We start from the raw sequence: 25,755 nt of genomic DNA, 5'->3' as shown, positions 1-25,755 counted from the left end.
AGCCATCTCACTGGCAGCTTTTGTTTTTGTGGCTAAAAACATCATAAATGAAACTTTGTAGAAGTTTTGGTTTGTTTCATTTTGTCTTGTTTCTCTTTTTTCAGTTTCAAACATTTTCTAGTTTTTTTTAATATTTTTTATTTTAATTTTTATTAATTACACTTTATTCACTTTGTATCTCCCCATAAACCTCTCCCTCCTCTCCTCCCAATCCCACCTTCCTGCCCCCTTCTCCACGCATGCCCCTTCCCAAGTCCACTGATAGGGTAGGACTTCCTCTCCTTCCTTCTTATCCTAGTCTATCAGATCTCATCAGGAGTGGCTGCATTGTCTTCCTCTGTGGCCTGGTTAGACTACTCCCCCATCAAAATGAGGTGATCAAACAGCAGGCCAGTCAGTTCATGTCAGAGGCAGTCCCTGTTCCCATTACTATAGAACCCATTTGGACACTGAACTGTCATGGGCTACATCTGTGCAAGGTTTCTAGGTTATCTCCATGCATGATACTTGGTTGGAATATGAGTCTCAGCAAAGACCCCTGTGCTCAGATTTTTTGGTTCTGTTGCTCTCCTTGTGGGGCTCCTGACCTCTACAGATCTTATTATTTCTCACTTCATTCATAAGATTCCATGCACATTGCCCAACAGTTGGCCATAAGTCTCAGCATCTGCTTTGATAGTCTGCAGGGCAGAGCCTTTCAGAGGCCCTCTGTGGCAGGCTCCTAACTTGTTCCCTGTTTTCTCCTTCTTCTGATGTCTATCGCCTTTGCCTTTTGGGGTGGGGATTGAGCATTTTAACCAGAGTCCTCCCTCTTGATTAGTTTCTATAGGTGTACAGGTTTTAGTAGGTTTATCCTATATTATATGTCTATATGAGTGAGTATATACTGTGTATGTCTTTCTGCTTCTGGGCTAGCTCACTCAGGATGATCTTTTCCAGTTTTCACCATTTACCTGCAAATTTCATGATTTCCTTGTTTTTTATTGCTGAGTAATATTCCATTGTGTAGCTGTATCTCTAGTTTTCTTTCTGTTGCCATTTTAAACCATTCTGAACAAAGGAGCTGGCAAGATGGTTCGGAATGCCTGCTTCACTTACAGAGAACCTGAGCTTGGTTCTCAGCAGCCACATGTCAGCTGACATCTCTAACTCCAGCCTTCGGGGCTCTAACACCTTCTTACCTCCTTGGGCTGGTTGGGATTCTTCATTGAAAGCTGTCACGGCAGGAGCTTGAGGAAAAAAATGGAGGAATCCTGTTCTCTGGCTCTCTAGGCTCTTCTTGGCTATCTTTCTTATTCAGCTCAGAAGTGTCTGCCCATGTAATAGTGATCTGGGCCTCTTACAACAATTAGCCACATAAGATAAATCCCACAGATATTGACTCCATGGTCCAATCTGATCTTAAAAATCTCTCAGTGGAGACTCCCTTCTCATATCATTGGCTCTGTCAAGTTGATGATTAAAACAAACAAGTACAGGAAGTAAAAAGTCAAAGAAAATGCTTAATTTGTGTCTTTGTTATGGTTTTATTGCTATGATGAAACATCTTGGCAACTCTTTATTAAAGAAACATTTAATTAGGGCTTAATTAGTTCAGAGGTTTAGTCCATTACCATCACGACCAGTGTGCCAGCATGCAGGCAGACTTGGTGCTGGAGAGTTCTACCCTTGGATCTGGAGGCGCAGGAAGTGACTGCCACACTGGGCATGGCTTGAGCATCTGAGACCTCAAAGCCCACCCCCCAGTGGTCACATCCTACAACAAGGCCACACCTCCTCATACTGCCACTCCCTAGAGGCCTAGGGGGACATTTTCTTTGAAGCCACCACAAGCAGTAATGTTTCGTGTAGTTGTGTCCATCTTTCTGTGTTCCGTAGAAACCCTGAGAAGCAAGTTGTCTGTCATTCTTTGCTCACTTGTTTGCTCACTCAGCAATGTGCCTGAGACTCACCCACTCTCTAGATTAAAAGAGGTTCTGATACCACGAGAAGACCTACAGAGGAAACCAACCTATGCCCGTGGGGGCTCAGAGAGGCTGACCCGCCAGCCAAAGAGCCACACACGTCTGGCAGAGGTGCAGCTTGGTCTTCATGTGTGACCACTAACAATGGGAGTAGGGGCTGTCTCTGACTCTGTTGCCTGCCTCTGGACCCCTTTCCCATAGCTGGGCTGCCTTGTCTGGCTTTGGTGGGAGAAGAAGCTCATAGTCCTTCTCTGATTTGATGTGCCAGGGTGGTTGGTACCCTTTTCTGAGGAAAAGGGGAAGAGGAAAGGAGGGAGGGCTGTGATGGTGGGACTGAGAAGAGAGAAGAGAGGGGTCTTTGATCAGGTTGTAACGTGACTAAATAAATGAATTGATGAAGAAAAAAGAGATCCTGATTTTGTCCTAGATTCTACTTCCTCTGGTGTTCTAGGAAAAGCTTATGAGGTAAACAAAAAGTGCTTTAACTATGGAGCTACAGGATGACACCTGTTCCTGGTATCATCCCTGTTCATTTCACTTGTCTCCTCTTGTGCCTATGAAAGGAATAGCTCAGAGTCCTTGGGCATTTAGGGATGACAGGTGGGGGAGCAAACACACTTTAGAGAGACACAGACTCACTGTTATTCATGGACAGGAGCAAGTGACCATGCATGTGCAAAGTTGGGAGAAAACTCTGAACAAGTTCAAGGTCCTCATTTCAGATATCTCCTGTGTTCTCTCTCCTTCCCACTTAGATACACAAGAATGAGAGCATTCCCCTTATTGCCAGTGATAGATAGTAAGCTTGATTTAGTAAAATTCAAATCCTTTGTGCCCCAGTTAGATAAGAGCAATCTGTTTAAAATGGGGCAGCATGGTGGCTCAGCTGACAAATGTGTCTGCCACCAATCCTGGCCACCTGAGTGTGGTCCTTGGAACCCACATGGCAGGAGGAGAGAAGTGACTATCAGACATGGTCCTCTATTACACACACACACACACACACACACACATACACACTAAATAAATGTAAAAATAACAATAATGAATTTTCATGTCTTTTCTCTTCCCAGGGATTTTGGGAGTTTGACAGACAATGTCACAAAAAATATGGTAAAATATGGGGGTAAGTAACTTCCATTGGTTTACTTGAAATGATTACGTATCTCAGTGCCTGGAAGATAGCCATGGACTATAGCCTCTTGGGCTGAAGGATGATTATAAGTATTTTCGAGGCTTTTACAACCAAGGATCTCATATGTCTCCAGGTGTCATGGTTCACAGACTTAATTAGCTGAGAAACTGAATCTCTTTACTTTTCTCTTGGACCTGACGGCCCAGGAATGGCTCACCTGACTTTCTGCAGAGCGTCTGGCTATTCAGTTCAATATTCGTGTGTGAACCACCACATTTAATAATCGTTTCCATTATTTCCAAGTGTGATCTCTTTGTGGAGCTGTTTTGTGACTGCCCCTTCCTGCATGAGCTACTTTGTACTTCTTCTCATGAAGGTTCCTGTGATAGGTCAGAACTCCTGGCTTGAACTAGGATCTTACATAGCTGTGTACTACACAATTTGGATTATGTGTCTTGTAACATCTGAATCAACGTCTCGGTTCCTGGGCTTGCCTCCAGCTAGAAAATCTAGATGGCCGGTTGAATCTTCTCTGCTTTCCCGATGCAGGTTTTATGAGGGCCGACAACCTATTTTGGCTATCATGGATCCAGACATAATCAAAACAGTGCTGGTGAAGGAATGTTATTCTACTTTCACAAACCGGCGGGTAGGCCTCCATGTTTAAAATTATTTCAACATGTGTTCATGTATTTATGCATTAGGTAGGTGGTTTGGTGTGTGTGTGTGTGTGTGTGTGTGTGTGTGTGTGTGTGTTAGATGTGCAGTGTAGGCACACCTGTGTAGGTTAGGTGCTACTCTCTGTCACTCTCTCATTCCCATAAGATGGCATCTCTTGATGAACTTGGAGTTAAACCCGGCAGCCAGAAGCTCCCAGCATTTTCTTGTCTCTGCTGCTCACACAGCTGGGGTTACACACCTGCCCAGGCCTAGCTTGGGATTTAAACATACACACCCAGAAGTGGGTGCTTGGGATTTAAACATACACAGCAAGCACTCTTAACCACTGAGCCATCTCCCCAGTGTCACGTTTATGCATTAGCTTCTTATCGTGATGTAATCATAGCATCATAGGGAACTGGGCAAAACTGTGCAAGAAGCTTCCGTCTGTCCTTCCCCATTTTTCCAATGGTAATATCTGCAATTTTGCTATGTCTCTGTGACAGCAAATTAATAAAATTCATACATATTGTTCAGTTATTATCTGTTTTATATACCCTATTGTGTATGTATACATATATAATGCCATACGGAATTAACACAGGTGTACCTATCTGGAGCAACCAACAGTTAAGACATAGAACTCTCCCTTCAATGTGGATAGGGCTGCCTCAAGTGACCATCTATAGCTTGACTCTTTTTCTTAATGGGAATCTATCTTATTTCCTCCCTTATTGGCATATTTTATTATGCAAAAGAATGAGTTTTCTTATGACATTTCTTACTGTATATAATGTACTTTATAAATAGCCTTCCATTACTTCCATTACTTCCATTTCCCTTTTCCTCTGGTCTTCTTCCCAAATATAACTCCTATTTTTATTGGAATTTAATATAGATACTGCACAAGAAGAATGTCACACTTGTATTTCTGAAGCTGGCTTATTTCTCTAAACGTGATGACCTACACTTCCATCTACGTTTATGCAAATGGCATGATTTTGTTCTTCTGGTGGCCGAATCAAACTCGAGAATGTGTGTGTGTGTGACATTTTCTTTATCCATTCACCTATTGATGGGCACCTGTGATGCCTAATCTTGGTTGTCAACTTGACATATCCTAGAAAAGGGACCCTTAGTTGAAGAATTTTCTCTGTCAGAGAGGCCTATGAGCATATCTGTGAGGCATTTTCCTGATTGTTAAATGATGTAGGAGGGCCCAGCCCACATGGGTGGTACCATTCCTAGGCAGAATGAGCTTGACTGTAAAGGAAGGTAACTGAACACGAGGCTGGGAGCAGGCCAGGGAGCAGCCTGCCTCTGTTGGTTTCTGCCTTGAGCTTTTGGCTTGAGTTCCTGACTTGGCGTCCCTCAGTGATGGATTATAACATGTAACCTAAAATAAACCCTTTCTCCTACAAGTTGCTTCTGGCTGCAGAGTTTATCACAGCAACAGAAAGCAACTTAGAACAATGCCTAAGCTGATCCTACAGCATGGCTATTATGAATAGAACCACCAAAAACCACGGGTGCACAGGCTGCAGTGTGCTGAGCTCAGTTCCTTCACTTATACCCATCATGGTGGATCATATGGAGTTAAACGTTTAGGCATATAAGGATCCTCCGCACTGGTTTCCATAGTGACTGCACAAATTAACATTCTCACCAGTGGGATAATACAATAGTTCATTTCCCACACATTTTCATCAACATTTGTACTTTAACAAATGTAAGGGAAGAAAAACTCTTATTTGAAGGATGCAAACACATCTAGATTATGCTTTGGTAATATGTCTCAAAATTTATCCCAGAAAACTCCTTGTTTGTTGCCTGTTTTTCTTTACTAAACTTTACAGTTTGGGTTTTTTTTGGGGGGGTGGGGGGTGAATTTGTTTTCGTTTTTATTGTTGTTGTCGTCTGATTTTTTGAGACAGGATTTCTCAGTGTAGCCTTGGCTATCCTGGACAGCCTTTATAGACCAGGCTGGTCTCAAATTCACATATAGTGTTAAGTTTTAAGTGTAAATCTGTGATCTATTTTGTGTTAAGTTTCAGATGAGTATCATATTTACCGCAAGATTCTTTTTCCTCTTTTTTCTTCTGTCTTTCCAGTTTTTCTGACATAACTTTGTCGCTTTTGCACCTGTAGGGGAAAAAATACCTGGAGTCTGGGAAGATGGTTCAATATATAAAAGCACTTAGAACACAACCTGTGCTCAGCTCCCCAGAACCCATGTAAAAGCTGCCCACAGCACACGTGTACTCCCAGTACACACCTATGATGACATGGAAGTAAGGAAAGAATTTGGGAAAGCTTGCAGGCCAGCTGCCCTGGCCTAAGTCAAACAAGGTGGAAAAGTGAAGACCAATGTCCAAAGGTTGTCCTCTGACCACCACGCATGTCATGGCACACACACACCCGCCCTCATCCGTGAAAAGTACACACACTCACATAAGACACACAAACCAGGGGGAACATTCTGGCGTGCGGCATATCAGCTCATGTGTGTTGGTCAAACTTCGCTTTTCATGCTTAAGAGAAAGAAAGGTGCTCCTGCCTGGTGACCCATCTTCCCGGCAGAACCCTCTGGTCTCCAAATGTGATATGCTTCTCTGTTCCTTCAAATTTTGTTTGATTTCCTTCACCAATATTTTTACAGCTTCTAGAATACTGTACATTTTTGTTAGAATCATACCTAAAATATGTCATCTTCTTTAGTTATTTTTATTGTTTTATTTTGTGTGTGTGTGTGTGTGCATGCTGCTCTTAGTAGTTCATTTCTGTGGAATGATTGTGAGAGTGATTGTGCTTCATGCTGTCTTCCCTACTCTCACTTACCTTAGAAATGCAGCCACATCTTTGCTTATTTTTTCTGGTGTCTCACATAAAAAAAAAAAAAAAAGTTTGCCACAGCTATCGCTGCCATAACCCCAGCCCTGGATGCAGGCAGGTGGATTCCAGGAGCCCTCCAACCAGCCTAGAGGGAACAGGGAGCCTCAGGTTCAGTGAAGGCCCTGTCTCAAAACAGTAAGGCAGTGTGACAAAGCGGGACACCTGATGTCCTCCCTTTCCCTCCATACATGCACACAGGAAACACATGCACACACCAACAATGAAAAACGCTGAAAACAGTGATTTTCCTCTAAGCTTATTATGTTAGATTCAATTTTGATATCATAGGTAAGGGTTTTTTTTTCATTTATATATATCAAACACAAAATATTCTCATTTTTAAATACAGAATGACAAAAATGTCCATTTTGTGCAAAACGTGTTTTCTTGATGGGCATAGGTTCGGGGAGGTGGTGCCAGGCTGTAGACAGCACCATCATCTATACCTAAAGAAAAGAGATTTTCCATAGACTTGCAATAATTCTCCCACATGACGCCTATATGCCTTCAAGTCATTTTTTTCTCAAATCATTTTTATCACCTCTTTATCAAGAAAAGCTCATCCTACGAATACATGTAAATATATGACTGCCCTATCTTTACAAGGCCACCAGTTGTCACCAGTTCCTTCCTACTTGGCCGGAAGGATATGCCAAGGACTATTGCTATCTGGACTCTTTGAAACAGTGGCTCTCCAGTCATCTGGGACTTCTGTAGAAGAAGCAAGCCAGATTATAAAATCCTATGGCCACATGCATTGGCAGGGGGCCACCTCCACCCTCCCATGGGGTTAGGCCTTTGGAACAAATATTCTTTGAACACATTACATTGACTAACTATAGAGTCATAAATATTTTTAAATAAATTATACCTTTTTTCTTTCAACTGTGGTGTTCTCCAAGCTTATATATGGCAACATCTTTTTTGCTTCGGAGTCTAGGTTTTTGTTCCAGTAGGAATTTTTAAAAAAGCTATCACCGTATCTGAGAATGAAGAATGGAAGAGATTAAGAACATTGCTGTCTCCAACCTTCACCAGTGGAAAGCTTAAGGAGGTAATGAAGAATAAGCTTCTCATTGGAAACATGAAGAACAGATCTGGGGACAGGTAGAGTGGAAGACCACAGCCCTTTCCAAGCAGTGTCCTCTGAGCTGGAACTTCCTAGCAATGGCCTTTTGTGCTAATGAGACATCTTGCTTTGTCCTTGAGAAAGCAATGGCCATTGAAAATTGAGCCCCTCATCTCACTACAGATGGCATTTTGTTTTATGTGTAGATGTTCCCCATCATTAACCAGTATGCAGATTTGTTGGTGAAAAATATGAGGCATGGAGTAGAAAAAGGCGATCCCATCGTCATGAAAGAGTGAGTACCAAAACGGAGTTGGGTGCTGGGCTGCTGCATTAGTTACTTTCCTGTTGCTATGACAAAATGCTCCAACAAAAGCAACTGGGAAAAGAAAGGCTTTATGATGGCTTACAGTTCCAGGGGCTGCATGTCCATCATGGCAGAAAGACATGGTGCTGGAGCAGCAGGCTAGCTGACCACACTACATCTAACACACAAGAAACAGGAAGTCCAGCCTATGTAGATTCAGGATCCAGCTGTAGCAGCCTACTTTTTCTATCAGGGCTCCACCTTCTGAAGTTCAGAACTATCCCAAACAGTACCATGATCTCAGAAACAGGTGTTCAAACATGAGCATATGGGGATAATGCATATTCAAATCACAACAGTTGTTAACAGACACCACAGCTGCCTGCTGGAATGCTGAAGCTCACATTGTTAAGTCCCTTCAGGAGCCAGACAGGAGTGAGTTGTTGGTTTTACAACTGATAACAACAACTCAGTCTTCTACTGAAGCTGAGACAAGAGGAAACTGGAAACTTTCCTATAACTCTGTCATTATAATAGACCTTCCAAAAAAAGGACATCTCCCAGGAGAAAGTAGAGTGATGTCTTAGTTTGGGTTTTATTGCTTTGAAGAGACACCATGACCATGGCAATTCTTATAAATGAAAACATTTAATTGGAGCTGGATTACAGTTTCAGAGGTTTAGTCCATTATCACTATGGTGGGAAGCATGGAAGAGTCCCGGCAGACATGGTGCTGGAGAAGGAGCTGAGTGTTCTACATCTTGATCAGCAGGCAGCAAAAAGAGATTGTCTCACTGGGCACAGCTTGAGCATATACAAGACCTCAGATCATACCTGCATATGACACACTTCCTCCAACAAGGCCAAACCTCCTCATAGCGCCACTCCCTATGGGCCAAACATTCAAACACATGAGTGTGTGGAGGCCATACATATTCAAACCACCACAAGTGACTCTAAGGTGAAAGGATGCCACTTCTTTATATGGGAGCTGTGATTAATCCCTCTAACAATTGTTGTTTTGGAAATTCTAGAAAACAAAATAAATAGTTTAGAAAAAAAAGGGTCATGATTTAAAGCACATTTGTTAGTGTAGATTCCATAAAAAACAGACAGCAAAGAAAGCATTCAGCTCATACTAGGTGCATATTGTACATGCACGAGAGAAGTGAAAATGTGGAACTTAGCACAATTTATAACTCACCATGGGCTTGTGGAGAGTATCAGTGAAACAGTACGTCTTCTCTGAGACCAGCAAGATGGCGCGGTGGGTAAAGGCACTTACCACACCAACACTGAGGCCTGCACTTGATCCTCAGGACACATATGGAGGAAGGAGAGAATTGACTCACGCAAGCTGTCCTCCACATGCATGTCACGGCACAAGTGTGCCCACATAAACAGACATACATGCATACACACCACCACAGAGGGAGGTGCACATACATGCAAAATGCACCCAGAGTCAATAAATGAAGGTGTAGCCATCCTGCTGTTTCTCTTCCATCCCGTTCTTAAAGAGGGAAGTGTGGGCTTTGTAATCAGGTTATTTTTTTTTAATAAACTCGGCCTTTTGAGTTATTTAAGAAACGCTGATATAATATTCAACCCTCCTGGCAAATGAGGAACATGAAAGTGAAGGTTTTCCTTTTACACCTGCGCAAAGAATTTTTTGTGATTAACCAGGAATGTTATTGGCTTTCACAACTTACAGTAACACTTCTGCCTCTGGGGTGACATCAGCTCCCTGGAACTGAGGAATAGCAGATCTATCAGTACCTGGAGCATGGGGTGTGATCCAGGAAATCCATAACAGCTTTTATGTGTTGTACTGAAGATGAATAGGCTTTGGACACGCGTATCAGTGATATACAAATATCCGATACAATGTTCTCTTTCTTAGCCCCTAGGTGCAGACATCGTCCTGGTAGGGAATGGAAATACTCGCTGTCATCCATCCTCACAGTGATGCAGTTTATCTGATTATAAGTTTCTCTTTTTCCATGTCTCTTGATGTCTACTGTAATATCTCTTTCTGTGATAAAAATGTCTTGAATTTAAACAAACACAAGTTATGGAGGGAAAGAGTTCATAATATTTTACAGTTCCAGGTTCCAGTCAAACATCACAGGGAAGTCAAGGCAGGAAATTAAAGTCCATAGTCACATCCACAGTCAGGAACAGAGAGGAAATAAACACACATTGTGTTCAGCTCACTTTTTCTACCCTTAGGCAATAAGGAACCCAAACTCAAGGGAAAGTGGACTGGCTCTTTCCACATTAATTAGCACAATCGAGGCAATGCCTCACAGACATCCCCAAATACCAGCTGGATACAGACAGCTGAGACTCTCTTCCCAAATTAGTCCACACTGTGTCAAGTTGACAATGAAAACTAACCCTCATGGTATCCCTGCCACAGCCCAGCACAAGAATAGTTTTGACACTGCCATCCGATAAACTTCTCACCGGAAAGTGTGATGGGGGCCTAGATCTACCACACCAGGGGTTCTGGCAGTTTCTGCCTTGCCTTGGCTTGTGAATTTACCCCCATTTGATCCATTGTGTGTGTTAGAAGGAATAAGAGGAGGTACAGATGTCAATTTCATATATATCTCTCTCTCTCTCTCTCTCTCTCTCTCTCTCTCTCTCCAGCATCTTTGGGGCCTACAGCATGGATGTGATCACAGGCACATCATTTGGAGTAAATGTCGATTCCCTCAACAACCCACAAAATCTCTTTGTACAAAAAGTGAAGAAACTCTTGAAATTTAATTTCTTGGATCCATTCTTCCTCTCAGTGAGTACGTACACTAACATTCCATTATTTCTGGGGTTTTTTTTTTTCCATTTCTCCATTTTATTTTCAGCAGTGTCATGCACTTTATAATGGATTTTAGTCATTCTCACTCCCCTGTTCCTCTCTTTCATCCTCCCCCTTTCCCACTGGTAACCTTCTTACAGTTTTATGAACTTTATTTCACATGCATTACACATGGCCCATTTGAATAGGCTGATTTCTAGGTTCTGGCATATTTAAAGATATTCACAGTCCTCATTGTCAGCTGTGGGATCTTTTTGTCAACTCAGAAGCCATGTGAGTTTAGCTATCAAACGTACCTTTCTCGGGTATAAGCAATTAGAAGTCTAGTTTCTAACTTCCTGTGCATAGAATTGTACAATGTATCACCTTTCCTGTCTAGTTCCCTAATTGTTTCAAAAGTTCATGCAGGGCTGGAGGGGCGGCTCAGCCATTAGAGGCTAGTCCCACCGAGACTTCCGAAGTTCTTGGGTCCTGAAGGATGTTTCTGTATGTTCTTTCTACTACACAGCCAAGCATCCTTGAGGTGAATTTTACTTAGTTATGGTATAATAAAATTCCTTTTGAATTATTGTGCTGTATTTTAATAGTCACTTGGTTGATGTTTTATTATTTTGGTGAACATTTTGCAACTATTTTTACAAGTGATGTTTGTTTTCAGTTTTCTTTCTGAGCAATGTGAGTTTGATTATGGGGCTAAAGTTCCGTAAACCTACAGAGAATTTTTGAGATGCTTTGCTTCTGTATTTTAGAAGTGTTTAGGGGAAAGGGCGTTCATTTTCTGTGGATAGTTGGTAGAATCCACCACTGAAACCTTCTGGTCTTAGGCTTTTCCTGTGGACAGCCTTCTTTCACTAATTCTTTCGCATTATGTCACAGGTCTATTATACATGATACACAAATATTTTTGAGTCAGTTTCTATAGTTTGTGTATTTCTAGGAATTTGTGCATTCTAGCTAAACTATGTAATTAAAGTACTATTCTAATCTTCCAATTACTAATAGAATGTTTTAATATGCCCTGGTGTTTCAATATCAATATTATTTCCCTAAACCATTCTAGGGCAATCTCAGCTAACATTTTGCCAATTCTGAAGATATTTTAGAAGAAGCATTTTTCACTTCAACTGACTTCCTCTATGGTTTTTTTTTTTTTTTTTTTTTAGATTCTGCTTTGGTCTGTAGTATCCACCCCCTCTCTTCTCTCTTCGCAGCACTTCCCATAACATGTTGTCATTTAAGATCAGCTTTTTTTTTTCCTCAGCATCCTTAAATTTTCTTCTGGATGTTGCTTTGTCTGCATCCTTGTGAGGGTTTTCTTTATTGGTACTAATACTATTACTGTTGGTGTTGTTAGTTGTGTGTGTGTGGAAGTGGAAGTGCTATTTGTGAACACTGGAGGAAAAGATTTGGAAATCAGATCTCTCCTTCTACGATGGGTTCCAGGAACCAAACTCAGTTAGGTTGCACAGTAAATGATCTTACCTGCTGAGCCATCATCTCTCCAGCCCCTACGAGTTGTTCATTTTGTGTCTTTTTTTTTCCACTCTTCATTTTAACACAATTTGGAACTGTCCCATAGGTCTTTGGCCTTTTAGCTATGGAGGAGTGTAGTGATAATTAATTTACATACTAGTTTTCCAACTTTTCTTCTGCACTTGAATCCTGGCCTCATTCCCTGATGGGTTAAGAACAGAGACTATAGTATCTCTAGCCTGAAAATTCTATGTCTATCTGCCTTCACCTGCCTGCCTGTCTGTCTGTCTGCATTTGCTCCTGCATGTGCACATACACAGTTTTATAGAGTATGTAGATCAGAAAAAACCTTCGGTGTCATTTCTCAGGTTCCTCCTGCCTCATTTGAGACAGGCTCTTTCACTGGCCTAGAACTTCACCAAGTGGGCTGGGCTAACTGGCCATCCAGCTTCCAGGAATTCATTGTCTCCACCTCTCATGTTTCCATGGCTGAGACACTGCACGTGGCTTTAACATGGGTTCTGGGAACCGAACACAGATCCTCACATTTACAGGGCAAGCACTGTACCTGCTGAGCCATCTCTCCAGACCTGAAAGACCTTTCTTAAACATCATGATGAGCTGCAACTATAGACTAAAGCCTGATTTATCCAAACAGACCTTAGCCTGACATGGAAATGGTCAGAGGTCAAGGAATTTAACCTGAAACTATGCAGCAGGCACCACTGATATCACTGATTCGTTGGCATGCCCTTTTCCACCAAAATGGCCTGGAACCTGAGCAGTAGCACAGAAGGAATGCATCTTGGTTGAGCTCCTGATGGCTTTTATTGTTCTGAGTTTTAGAACAAGTGTAACCATTCCAGGTAAATTATGTATTTTCCTCATGGTTTCTCTTTTCTTTCCCCTCTAGTCCTCTTTCCATTCCTTATCCCAGTTTATGATGTGCTCGAAATCAGCGTGTTTCCAAGAGATGTTATAAGGTTTTTTAGAACTTACGTAGAGCAAATAAAAGAAAAACGCATGCAAGAAAAAGAAAAGGTAATAACTGGTCACTCGAGGATGTTTGTTTATTGATAAAGTGTTAAAATGTGTATTGTGTGCCTATACCATATGCTTTTTAGAACTGGACTATGCTAAGAAATGCAATTTTTATTATATTTTAAAGAAACTGAAGAGTTGGGAGTAGAGAGATAAATAAGCTAGGAAGAGAGCATTTAAATTAAATGATACATATTATGATCAATGTGCTATGAAATAAATATTTTTGAGATGAGAACTTCACATGCCATAAAAAATCCCTTGCATGCAATTTGTGAGAATATAAATGAGTTAAGGGGGTTATGGAAACCTTTATGGATATACCTCAAAAAGTTAAGTTTGTAATTTTCTCAGTGCTAAGGATAAAACACAGGACCGTATGCAGGGTGGCAAGCATATCATCCCTGAATAGGAGTCCAAGTTGCTCTGGGTGTACAACTCAGCTTATTCTAGAGTTGCATGCTGGGAACAGAGTTTATGACTTTAATGTTGGACCAGGAAATCACAATGGTACAACTTCATTAATGGCGCGTTTCTTCAAGGATTAAGGTCTGTGATCTTAGTTCATACCAGGAAGAAAGGATGAGCAAAAAGTTAAAACTCCAGTAGGATCCAGTCATCTTCCTGCTGGTCATGGAATGACATAAGCCTGTGTGACAAACATATGCACTCCCATGTGCATTGAGGCCATTTAAAAAATTCCAAAAGCTATCAGAGGAATGGACTTTGAAAGTTCTATCTTGAGTCAATAATATGTGTCTAAAAATGTTTAACCTGTCTTGAACATCATACATTATATGCATGTATCAAAACCCAACTACACCCATTGATAGGCGACTTTGTTATTTTTTAAAGTATGCCTTAACATAAATATTTAAAATAACTAGATGAGAAGCCTAGAAATGGCTCCGTTGTTGATAGTTGGCCGATTCTTGCAGAGGACCAGATTTCCAGCACCCATGCTGAGGTGGGGAGTCACAGAATACTGTAACATTAGCGCCATGGAGCCCAGTGCCCCCTTCTGTCGCTATGGACGCCTGCACTCTCACATGCACATGCTCACACGGGGGCCACACATTTTATATAAATAGAAATAAATCTTTTAAAAATGTGGGACACAGAGAAACAGGGGCTCCACAAGAAGACCAACATAGCCAACTAACCTGAGCCTAGGGTGGTGGAGCTTGTGGAGACTGAAGCACCAATCAAGGACCATGTATGGACTAGACCTAGGCCCTCTACACATATGTACCCAATGGACAGCTTGGTCTTCATGTGTGTTTCCTGGTAGGGGGAGTGGGGCTGTCTCTAACAAGGACTCCTTTGCATGCTTTGAGAGCACTTCCTTGTGGCAGGGCTGCCTTGCCAGGCCACTGTGGTGGAGAATGCGTTCAGTCCTGGTATGACTTGATGTGCTGGGATGGGGGGGGCTCCTCTTCTCTGAGGGGGAGGGGAAAGGGACTACAGGGAAAAGGGAAGGAGGGTGGGAATGGGAGGAGAGAAGGGAGAGGGCTGCAATTTTGGGGGGTGAAAAATAAATGAATAGATAAATAGATGATAGATAGATAGATAGATAGATAGATAGATAGATAGATAGATAGATGTGGAACAAGAGTTATTACATCCCTTTCTAAAAGGAAAATTATTCTTTATAAACATTACTTTCCGGATACTTTAATTTACCATTGGTAAGGAATAACTTCACTTCCAAACCTATTATTTTATGAATTTTCCAAAAGAAATCTATTTTAAATTATCTGGTGATGTTCAGTCTGCTTTATTTTTGGGTTTGTTTGTTTGTTTGTTTGTGTGTGTGTGGAGAGACAGTATGACTATGTAGTCCAGGCTTGCCTTTAACTCTCAGTCATCCTGCCTAAAAAGCTAGGGATACAATCATTTACTAACCTGCCTGGCTGACCTAAATTAACTTTGGGCCTCTCCTGCCTTGAAGTGGAGACAGGGCTATCCAGGTAGTCAGGCTTTATTGTGAATAGCCTTAATTTCAGAGTAAGGAAGTCCATAGGTCAGGGGGGCAGGACTGGGTGACACCTCCCCCTCAGAGAATCATAGCATTCTATTTCAGTGGAACATTTCAGGATGCTCACCCCAAAACTACTGATAAGACAGGACTAAGATAGGAGGACACGATTGAAGTCCAGAACTTCTTCCTGGGTAAGCACATTGGAGAAAAGAAGGAGCCCACCAGGCTGATCAGAAGCCAGAGAAGTCAGGGTCTAGGGCAATAAAGACCAGCACAACTGGACACACAACTGGCGTTTGCTCAGGAAAGCACTCTGCTGCCCAAAGCTGCTCTGTGCACTAGGTGCTCTGGCACCCCAGTGAGATTTCCTGACTTAGGTAAGTATTATTCTCAGAAGCACAGCTTTTTCTGAACTTTTTACTCTCTCTGCTCACACACCCTCCAAAACTTTTTTTTTCTTTTAGCAAAGATTGGATTTTCTTCAGCTGATGATAAACTCCCAGAATTCCAGAGACAAAGAATCTCATCAAGGTAAGCAAAGATGGGTCATATCTACTGATGTGGAACCACAAAGACAGATGTTTTTTCTGGGAAATATGCAAGGGGCTTTCCATGTAGATGAACATATCTGTAAATTACAGAATAACATTTTTTAGATATAATACATGCAGCCAGAGGAACTTTCTAGAAGCACAATGTTGTTTCTGTGTTCAAAGCCTGAAGGGCAGCCGTAAGCATGTACTTCAGGCTTGGAGGTCATTGGTGGTCTCTGGATCTTGTGCCACAGAACAAGTTCCATCTCAGCCTCATCTAGATCCCCCGAGTCAGAAACTGTGCCTGGAGATTTGTGTCTTCACATCCAGTGGTCAGGAGTAGCCCCACAATGGTGACAGTCACTGGCCACTTCTCCCACACTTTCCCCTCCAACACGATCACACATTAATCCTGGTCCCTTACTGTCATAATTTATTCTGACACACAGATCCAATGCCATTCATCTAGTGTAGAAGCTCTATCATATGAACTCCTAAATCCTTTCCTAAGCTAACTAATGTTCATTTATTAAAACTAAACAGCTTGTGTCTCCACTTGGCTACCACAACAAAGAGCAGAGTGTGGAAGTTTTTGCATCCATCCTCTACTTTCATGTATTGGTTATTTTCTTCTTGCTTGAGAAAATTCATGACAATGAGAAATCTAAAGAAGGGAGTGTTTAACTTGATGTGGGATTCAAACTAATCATTCACTCATTTTTGGAGACTTGGGAACTCATGTGACCAGCATGGTCCCAGGAAGTGTGGCCAGGCTACCAAACCTCAAACTCTCATCCCACTGACCCGCTTCTTCCAAGGAGGCTACACCCTTCAAAGCGTCACTGCCACCTGGGGATGAAGTGTTCAGACAGTTGAGATTGAAGGAATGCTTGACATTCAAACCACAGTAACACAAGATTCATGCTCACTGAGTCAGAGAATATGATTGACCATCTTTCCACCAAGAATAGATGTCATGATCAGCAAAACAGAGCTCTCAAACGTTCATTTTCCACTGTTTTGTTTTTTTGTTTTTTTTTTTTCTTTTCCCATTTGAATTTACAAGTTTGGGGCAGGCCACATGTTTCTAACGATCTGGTTCCACAGCCTACAACAGTGCTAAAGTATTCGGTGCTGAACTGAGCTGAGCTTCTGTGCAGATTAAAACCCAAGAGGAAGAGAAACTTGGGTCAGGAGCTCTGGGCGGGTGGCATGGAACACAGCTGGGGGAGAGAACTACCAAGGAAGATAGCACTCAGCCACGACTTGTTAACTTTAACCGCTCTATGAACACGTGTTTTTGTGTGTTTCATGCTCAGTGCTCCTTCCACTGGCCTTTTCTTTCTTTTACTACGTTAGTGCATTTATTAGAATGAGGTCAGTCATCACCCCTTAGCTTCTTATTTAGCATAATTTCTGGGCTCCTCCATTTTGGAAGGCTAGTAACCCTTCCTTATCAAGTGAGATGGTTCACAAAAATAGCACACTCCATTAAAGCTGTTATTTTGATGACAACTTTTGAGAAGAATTTGAGAAATGTAAGTTTGCTTTGAGACTCTGTGTTTCAGCTTCACTGATGCTGTGAGTCCACAGACTACACTGAGTATCTTTAATGCCATTGCCTTGGTGTGTGTAGCTCACAGATCTGCTAATGCTGCATGAACTCGAGTCTTTGTATTGAATGCTCATCCAAGTGTTCCAGCTATGTTTTACCAAGAACAATTTCATTTTTCCCAAGAGATGATACTGTTCCTTATTTTATCTGTAAATTATACCCCCTGGAGCTGGCTAGGTGTCTCCATGGTCGGGAACACTTACTGCACAGGCACAAGAACTTCAGTTTGAATTCTCCCAGCACCTGCGTGAGAAGCCAGGCATAGCTGGACATAAGTGTAGCCCCACATGTGAGGGCAGAGATACACAATCCTAAAGTTCTCTACCTAGTCAGCACAGCTGAAATGGCAAGCCTGCAGGTCTCTAAGAGACCCTGCTGCAAGGAAATAACAGGGAAGATGATGGACATGGCAGAGAAAGACATCCACAGAACTGCAATGGCATGGGAATGTGAACACTGACAAGTCAAGTCTCTGGCTAGTCAGCTCTGCTGATCTCTACAAGACGCCCTGCTCTTGCCTCCAACCAGCAAGCACTTACACCATATACACACATCACACTCACGTATGCTCACACACATACCACCCTTATACACACGCACGTATGTTCACATACACACACTGAATATACCACTTACACATGCATACACAAGCACACACATACCAAATACACCACACTCATACACACTCACATACATTCATACATACAGCACTCATACACACACACATACACTGCATATATACCACTCCCACATACATACACACACTCTGAACATAATCACGCTATTTTTTAATTAAGCAAATTGAAAGTTTAAACATGCCATACTTGCCTGTCTGTAAAGGAGTATTGGGAAATCTGTATTCTTTAAAAAGAGGAAATAAGGGGCTGGAGAGATGGCTCAGTGGTTAAGAGCACCAGCTGCTTTTCCAGAGGATCCCGGTTCAATCCCCAGCACCCACATGGCAGCTCACAACTGTCTGTAATGATTCCAGGAGATCCCACACCAATGCAAATAAGATAAAAAATGAATTATTTTTTAAAAAGAGGAAATAAAAAGTGAACAAAACATGTAGATTTTTTTTCTACAATCATGCCCAGCCATCCAGAGGCATGCTAAAGACACCGTGTCTTACCACATAGACATGCTTTGTCTCTAAGCTAAGGTGCTTTTGGGGGTGTCGGGATGAGGAGCAGACAGGCAAGAGGGGTGTAACTTGGGGAAACTGGATTGAGATGACTTCTCCATTTTACCCCCTTGTAAGGGAATGAAAACCAAACCCGATAGTCTCTGTTGTCTGTAGGGATTTGTGATCTTTCTTTGGGTTGCTTCTCATGTAATTTACCATGATGTATGCTAACCTCCTTCACTTAAAATGTCTGTCCTAGACTGAGGAGATGGCTCAGCTGGTAAAGACACTTACTGCCAAGCCTGGAGAGCTGAGTTCAAACTCCAAGACCCAAATAACAGGGAAAAAAGAAAGAAAGAAAGAAAGAAAGAAAGAAAGAAAGAAAGAAAGAAAGAAAACACTCTTGCAAGTTTTCCTCTGACTACTAAACACATACTTTGGCATGCTGGAGTTTACATGTCCATCCATCCATCCACCCATCCACCCACCTACCCATCCACCCATCCATCCACCCACCCACCCATCCACCCATCCACCCATCCATCCACCCATCCATCCATCCATCCACCCATCCACCCATCCACCCATCCACCCATCCACCCACCCATCCACCCATCCACCCACCCATCCACCCATCCACCCATCCACCCATCCATCCATCCACCCATCCATCCACCCACCCATCCATCCATCCATCCATCCATCCATCCATCCATCCATCCATCAATGTAAAAATAAATGAAATAAAATTTACTTCCTTTCCCTTCAGGTTTATCTGATCTGGAGATTGTGGCTCAGTCGATTTTCTTTATTTTTGCTGGCTATGAGACCACCAGCAGTGCCCTTTCCTTTGCTATGTATTTGCTGGCCACACACCCTGATGTCCAGAAGAAGCTGCAGGATAAAATTGATGCCGCTCTTCCCAATAAGGTGAGGGATGGGACCTACATGGGACATCATGTAGGATGATGAAGAAGCTCTGACATGCATTCATGGCTCCTTGTCCCATCCATCTTTCAACAAAGTTACAATCATTGATCTTTTGCCATCTTTACCTAAGAAGGCTCTAAAAGAAGAAATTAATGGGAAACAGACACTATATGCTGTTTTTTTTTTATGAAAATAACATCTTTGTGGGTGAATGTTGGTATATATTTATCCATTATCTGTCACAAAAAAACTACCAAGAAGCAGTCACAAAATCACGGTGGCATGGAAGTGCAAGCATTGGTTGGTCAAGTGTCTGGACAGTCTGTGTAGAGAGCATGCACTGTGCTGTTGCCTGCTGTTGGCTGTGTGGGACTGGCCATGGCTGGCTGGGCTAGGCAGCCCCACACAGCTCTCTCTGCTCATTGGGGGCCACTGAGTGGTGCTCTTAACCCTAAATCAAGGTCTTTCCAAAAATCCCATAAAGTAATAGTCACAGCAGTCTTCACACCTCTGCCCAAACCGGTAGGCTGTGCGGTGTGCGGTTACCTGGCTTACGGAGTGGTCTGGCTGCCTTGTCATTCTCTTCAGAGCTCACAGGAAAGCCCTGAAGGACAACCAGCAGGCAGAGCCAGCAGCAGAGGACAGGGCTGAGTGATGGAGGCTGTTCTCATTTTGGCTTTTACCAGGATTGAAATTGAACATTTTGATAGCAGTGACTTTAGTATCGTTAGTATATAAGAGACTACTAGTACCTCCTCAAATCACTTTTAGTTAAATTTAAAATGTTTAACTGAAATAGAACTACGTCACTTTCCTTTTTCCCTTTCTTCCCTCCAGCCCATGCCTCAAACCTCTCCCATCCCCTCATTCACAATCCTTTTGATTACTATTGTTACCTAAATATATGTATATGTTTGTATGTATGAGTGTGCATCCACACACACACACACTTCCTGCTGAGTCCATTTTAGTTGTTTGTGTATATGTGTTTTCAAGGCTGACCACTCGGTGAGGGGCAACCAATACAAAGGCTTACACCTGAGAGAGGCTAATTCTCCCTCTTACAGCAGTCAGTGCTTGCCTGAAGTTCTTTGTCTAGGAGCAGGAGTTGTAATAGCATTCATCTGCTGGTGCTGAGCTCCCATGATCCGCTGATCTCTGTACTGTGTCCAGATGTGCTTTCCTGAGATGGCCTCTGATGTAAAGAGGGGCTTCTTTAATGAATGCTAGTAGCTATTTTTATCTGGTCTAATGTTTCTAAATTCCATATATAATAAAAAGAATGACCGTGCAGGATATTTGCAACTAAATAAGAAAGGGATTTTCTTTCAGACTGGAAAGATGGCTCATCAGTTAAAGCTTGGCCATTGTTTCAGAGGACTCGAGTTCCGTTCCTGACACCTACGTCAGGATGCTCACAACCATGTGCAGCTATAGTTCTAGAGGCTCTGAAACCCTCTTCTGCCCCCCACCCCAGAGCACATGAATTCCCATGCATAAACCTCTACACAAATGCATACACATAAATAAAAATAAAGTTTTTTTAAGATTAGTTCTCATTTACATTTGTAGTCTTTGATGCAGATGTGGAAAGTAACTCTAACTGTAATGGTTCTTGACATGATAAGGAAAAAGTAGCCCATGGTGATGTTGAGCCTGGGGTCCAGGTTATCCTGAAAGGTTGCCCCCCCCAATGGGATATTGAACAGGCTGAAGACTGTGAGTTCTTCAAATGCCTTGTGGAGGCTAAGGGTCTTTATCAACGGGAATTACTCTGTGGCTCTCAACGTCCACAATAGAACTCCATAGATGAAAATTAATTCAAAATACTAATTTATAAATCTCTGTCCCTCTCCCTCCCCTTTCACCATCCCTCTCCCTTCCCACCCCTCCAGGCACCTGCTACCTATGATGTCCTGCAACAGATGGAGTATCTAGACATGGTGGTGAATGAAACTCTCAGATTATATCCAGTTGGAGGCAGACTCGAAAGGCTCTGTAAGAAAGATGTTGAGATCAATGGGGTGTTCATTCCCAAAGGGACTGTGGTGATGGTACCAACCTTTGCTCTCCACAAAGACCCAATGTGCTGGCCAGAGCCTGAGGAGTTCCGCCCTGAAAGGTACAAGGAAGTGGGAAAGAGAAACTACCCCAAGCCAGACTAGTCCAAGCATTATGTGTTATCTTTTGGTACTGAAGATGTATCTGTAGCAACAACAGTCTGTGTGTGTGTGTATATGTGTGCATGCGCATGAGCTGTCTGTCTGTTTCCATAACTTTTAGGAAAGCGTAGCATCTGATTTCCTTGGCACTCTCATTTTACACGTTGTGCTTTTCATGCATCCCAGGTTTTTCTTGCTGTTTCCACTAGTGGTCCCCATCACCTTTAGAGAGCAGGTGCACCTCCTGTTTGGTGAGGCTGTGTGAATGGTGTTGCTCTGTGCCTGGAGGCTGTCTTCCCTATGTTGGAGCAGCCCTGCAGAGGACAGAGGAGCCCAGAGGTTCTCACACTCCTGTCTCTAGCTGTCATCCTAGCCAGCTCCCTTACACTCAGGGACTCTTCAAGGCTACCTTAACTGTTTGTCTAGAAGCCTGAGACAGCCTTCTTTAGAGGTGGTTCAAGAATATTTTTCTGGAAATTTTGAAACCAAGGTCAGGTTTTAAGTCTAAATATACTGTTTGTTCTCCTGTTATTAACAAAAACAGAGAATGGATGTTTTCAGCACTGTGTCTAGCAAGTCAGAGGAGATATCGTCTAGACATGTGCTAACCCTCCCAGTGGACTTTCCCTTGTCAGGATACGTGTCTTGTGGCTGCTGTGGCATGCCTGTTGCAGCCGTACTTACTGGGGCAGTCCACTGGAGTTGATCCACTACAATGACGTCTGTGTTCCCTGCCATCCCAGCTGTTCCACTCCTATAACACTGTGACTATAAAAGCACAAAACATTGTTTACATTTATGTTAGATTATTTTAACAATTAAACAGATATTGCATGCCTACTTTGTATGAGGGATCATTCCAAACACTGTTAAAATCCAAATATTAATATAATATTTGGCAAATACAGAATGTTTGACAAATGCCCAAGAGTAGTCTATAGAAATTAGTATACACAACACTAAAAATGAATCTCTATGTGCTCAGCAACCATTCTCCCATGTTAGCTGTTCCACACACACCTTCCACAACTCTTTCTCAACTGTCATGGTGGGTGTGTGTGTGTGTGTGTGTGTGTGTACATATATGTGTGTGATGCATGTATGTGTAACATACAACCCATAAACATTTCAGAATTTTCTTCAAAATATAAAATACAGTTTAAAATGCATAACCATATTATAATTATCACCCTCCTCAAATAATTATTCTTCTCTTAAATATTTAATGAATCAAATTTAAATAAAATGTCTCTACCTATCTATAATTTTATACCCAAGGAAACATATAAAGAAAATCTTCGATAATTACATTATAGTGAAGTGACTTTGTAAATTTTGTAAAATATCTGATTTAAATACTGACTTAAATAAGGAAGGAAGGGAAATAGAAAGAGGCAAAAGAAGAAGGAAGACGCAAAAGCAGAATAATGAAAGAAGGGATGGAAGGAAGAGAGAATGGATGAGAACAACAAGGAAGAAAGGTGGAAAGAAAAGAAGGGAAGGTAGGATGAAGGCAAGAAGGGAGAAAGGAATTGAGAGAAAAGGAATGGAGAAAAGCTGGGAAGAAGAGAGAGAGGAGTGGAAAATAAAAAGAAAGACAGGACATGTAGTCAAAAATAAACAGAATAATTGAGAAAAGAGGAGAGAACTGCAGAGTGAATGGGGAAAACAAATTTTCAGTAGTAGCAGGTATTTCATCCTCTGAGTGACAAGCAGAAGTGTTAGCTAAGGCAAGAACACACTTCCCTTCAACTGGTCTCATTTCTTATGTGTCGGAATACGAACACATCACTGTGCTAAATGCACTTTTCTTGTTTAAAAATAAATTTTCATCAACTGAGTGTGGTGGCCCATTCCTTTAATCCAGCACTTAGGAGTCAAAGGCTGGTGGCTCTCTGTTCTACACAGTTTCAGACCACCCCGGGCTGCACACTAAGACCTGGTCTCAAAGATAGATGGATGGATGGATGGATGGATGGATGGATGGATGGATGGATGGACAGACGGACAGACAGATAACAATGTGCTATCTTGAACAGCATTGACTTCATCTCAATGCAATTAAAAGCTTCTCCGTGATAAAGGGAGAGGCCTGTGGCCCACAATTCCTACAGTGTATCACCCACTTCAAGGAAACATCACAGAGGAAGGGGTGGACTGTGGTGGCTAGAGGGTTGGGAGGTGTGCTGTAGATTGCCTTCTGGATAAGACACGGCCATTTCCACCGTAAACAAAAGCATCTGTGACCACCTATAAAAGACTTACACACACACACACACACACACACACACAAAGAGGCATGAAAGTGGGAGGGGAACTAGTTGGGAAAAATGAATTGAAAGAAATGGGATCACAGTGTGTTGTATATAACTAAGAAACTGCCAAAGGTTAACTCTAAAAAGTCCCAGCAAGATTTCCACAACCAGCCCAGGGAAGTTTCCCTTCTACCTCTGCTTGTGGGTATCTAAAAGATAGCCACAATCAGCTGTTGTGGTTCATGCTTCATGAACTTGTCTTCCTCTGCTCCTGTGGTACCAGGTTCAGCAAGAAGAACCAGGACAGCATCAACCCTTACACATACCTGCCCTTTGGGAACGGACCCAGGAACTGCATTGGCATGAGGTTTGCTCTCGTGAGCATGAAAGTTGCCCTTGTCAGACTCCTGCAGAACTTCTCCTTCCAACCTTGTAAGGAAACGCAGGTCAGTGTGCTTTCTCAGGAAGTTACATATGGGCTGGCTTTTTAATCGGGACATCTATGTGCAGTGAAGTCTATAAAAGCTTACTTACTTTTTAGTTTATTCTATAAACCAAGTATCTTCTTTGGTGACATCTGCTGAGGGTTGGGGCCTTCGGTTTGGGGCCTGTGTCTTTTGCTTTACAATAAATGTATAAAGATTTTCTAAATTCTGGGGAGTGATTCATTCAGGAAAATGCCAGTGTTGTAAGCATGAAAAACTGAGTTTTACCCAGACCCCAATTATTTTTTTTTAAACTTGGATGGCTCCTAAGGAATGATATCGGAGAAAAAAGTAGTTTGATGTGCTTATAAAGCATATTCATCCTTAATGAATCTCTGACACTTCTTTACTTGGCTCTCGCTGACCTTCATGTAACTGTTGCAGATCCCTTTAAAACTAAGAAAGCAAGGATTTTTCCAGCCGGAAAAGCCCATCATTCTAAGGGCTGTGTTAAGAGATGGAACCGTAAGTGGAGCCTGACAGAAAGTCTCCCATAAGGCTGTGTCCCATGACACCAGAAGCTGATTTATTCTGTGAAGAAATGAAGATGGGATTGATTCTTTTCGTGTGTGGGAGAGTCTGGGCACTCACCAAGCTGCTTACCTCCCCTAGCCATCAAAGTTCAAAAATCACATGCTTCCCAAAATAAACAAAAGCAAGATAATTGTGTGTGTGTGTGTGTTTATTTTTGTTTGTTTTACTTTTGGTTTGGCTGGATTGGGTTGGCTGGTTGGTACCCCAGGCTGGCCTCAGACTCATTAAGTTGCAGCAGATATCCTGGAGGCCCTGACAGCACCTCCCAAATGCTGAGATTATGGTCCTGCAGTGCTGGGCCCAGCTAAACTGTTACACCACAGAAGAATGGGCAGGTGTCTTCATTAGATAACAGTGCTGCTCTTGCTTGTGAGGAACTTTTGCATAGTCAGAATACATTGGCTGAGGGCATGAATGGGTGGGCAAAGCAGTCATTGTGCAAGGGTAAAAACTAGAATTCAGAGCCCCAGGACGAAATTAAAAGATAAGAAGGCTTGAGGGCCACCCATAATTCCAGTACCAGAGAGGCAGGGGCAGGGAAACCCCAGGGCAAATGGACCAGCTAGAGCACTGGCGATCTTCACACCTCAGTAAAGCAGCTAGGGACAGAGGAAGACCTTGTTACCCCTGAACTTTCAAAAGTGCCCTGCATATATGTGTGCATACACTCCCATCCACACACCTGTGTCCCTGCACGTGTGTACATGCACACAACATGCATACATACATATGCACAAATTTAATGAAAATATTATCATTTCTGAAATTT

The 25,755-nt window shown here is 42.3% G+C and overlaps 1 protein-coding gene across 2 annotated transcripts in view; it reads left to right on the top strand.

Moving 5' to 3' along the window:
* LOC110566940 (cytochrome P450 3A9-like) overlaps positions 1-25,116 on the top strand; it is a 28,713-nt gene extending 3,597 nt beyond the window's left edge. The window contains exons 3-13 of one of the 2 annotated variants that reach the window (XM_021664860.2): positions 3,038-3,090; positions 3,649-3,748; positions 7,592-7,705; positions 7,927-8,015; positions 10,683-10,831; positions 13,238-13,365; positions 15,811-15,877; positions 19,390-19,550; positions 21,446-21,672; positions 24,251-24,413; positions 24,837-25,116. In XM_021664860.2, the coding sequence (XP_021520535.1) occupies positions 3,038-3,090; positions 3,649-3,748; positions 7,592-7,705; positions 7,927-8,015; positions 10,683-10,831; positions 13,238-13,365; positions 15,811-15,877; positions 19,390-19,550; positions 21,446-21,672; positions 24,251-24,413; positions 24,837-24,932 (1,347 nt within the window). In that variant the 3' untranslated portion in view covers positions 24,933-25,116. The remainder of the gene's footprint in view (positions 1-3,037; positions 3,091-3,648; positions 3,749-7,591; positions 7,706-7,926; positions 8,016-10,682; positions 10,832-13,237; positions 13,366-15,810; positions 15,878-19,389; positions 19,551-21,445; positions 21,673-24,250; positions 24,414-24,836) is intronic. The other variant, XM_060367971.1, reaches the window with a different exon arrangement.
* Positions 25,117-25,755: the final 639 nt, after the last annotated feature.

Source organism: Meriones unguiculatus, chromosome 15 (genome assembly GCF_030254825.1).
Source record: "Meriones unguiculatus strain TT.TT164.6M chromosome 15, Bangor_MerUng_6.1, whole genome shotgun sequence".
In the NCBI taxonomy this organism is placed as follows: domain Eukaryota; kingdom Metazoa; phylum Chordata; class Mammalia; order Rodentia; family Muridae; genus Meriones; species Meriones unguiculatus.
The sequence above is the reverse complement of the archived record's forward strand: the minus strand, read 5'-3'. Positions and strand labels throughout refer to the sequence as shown.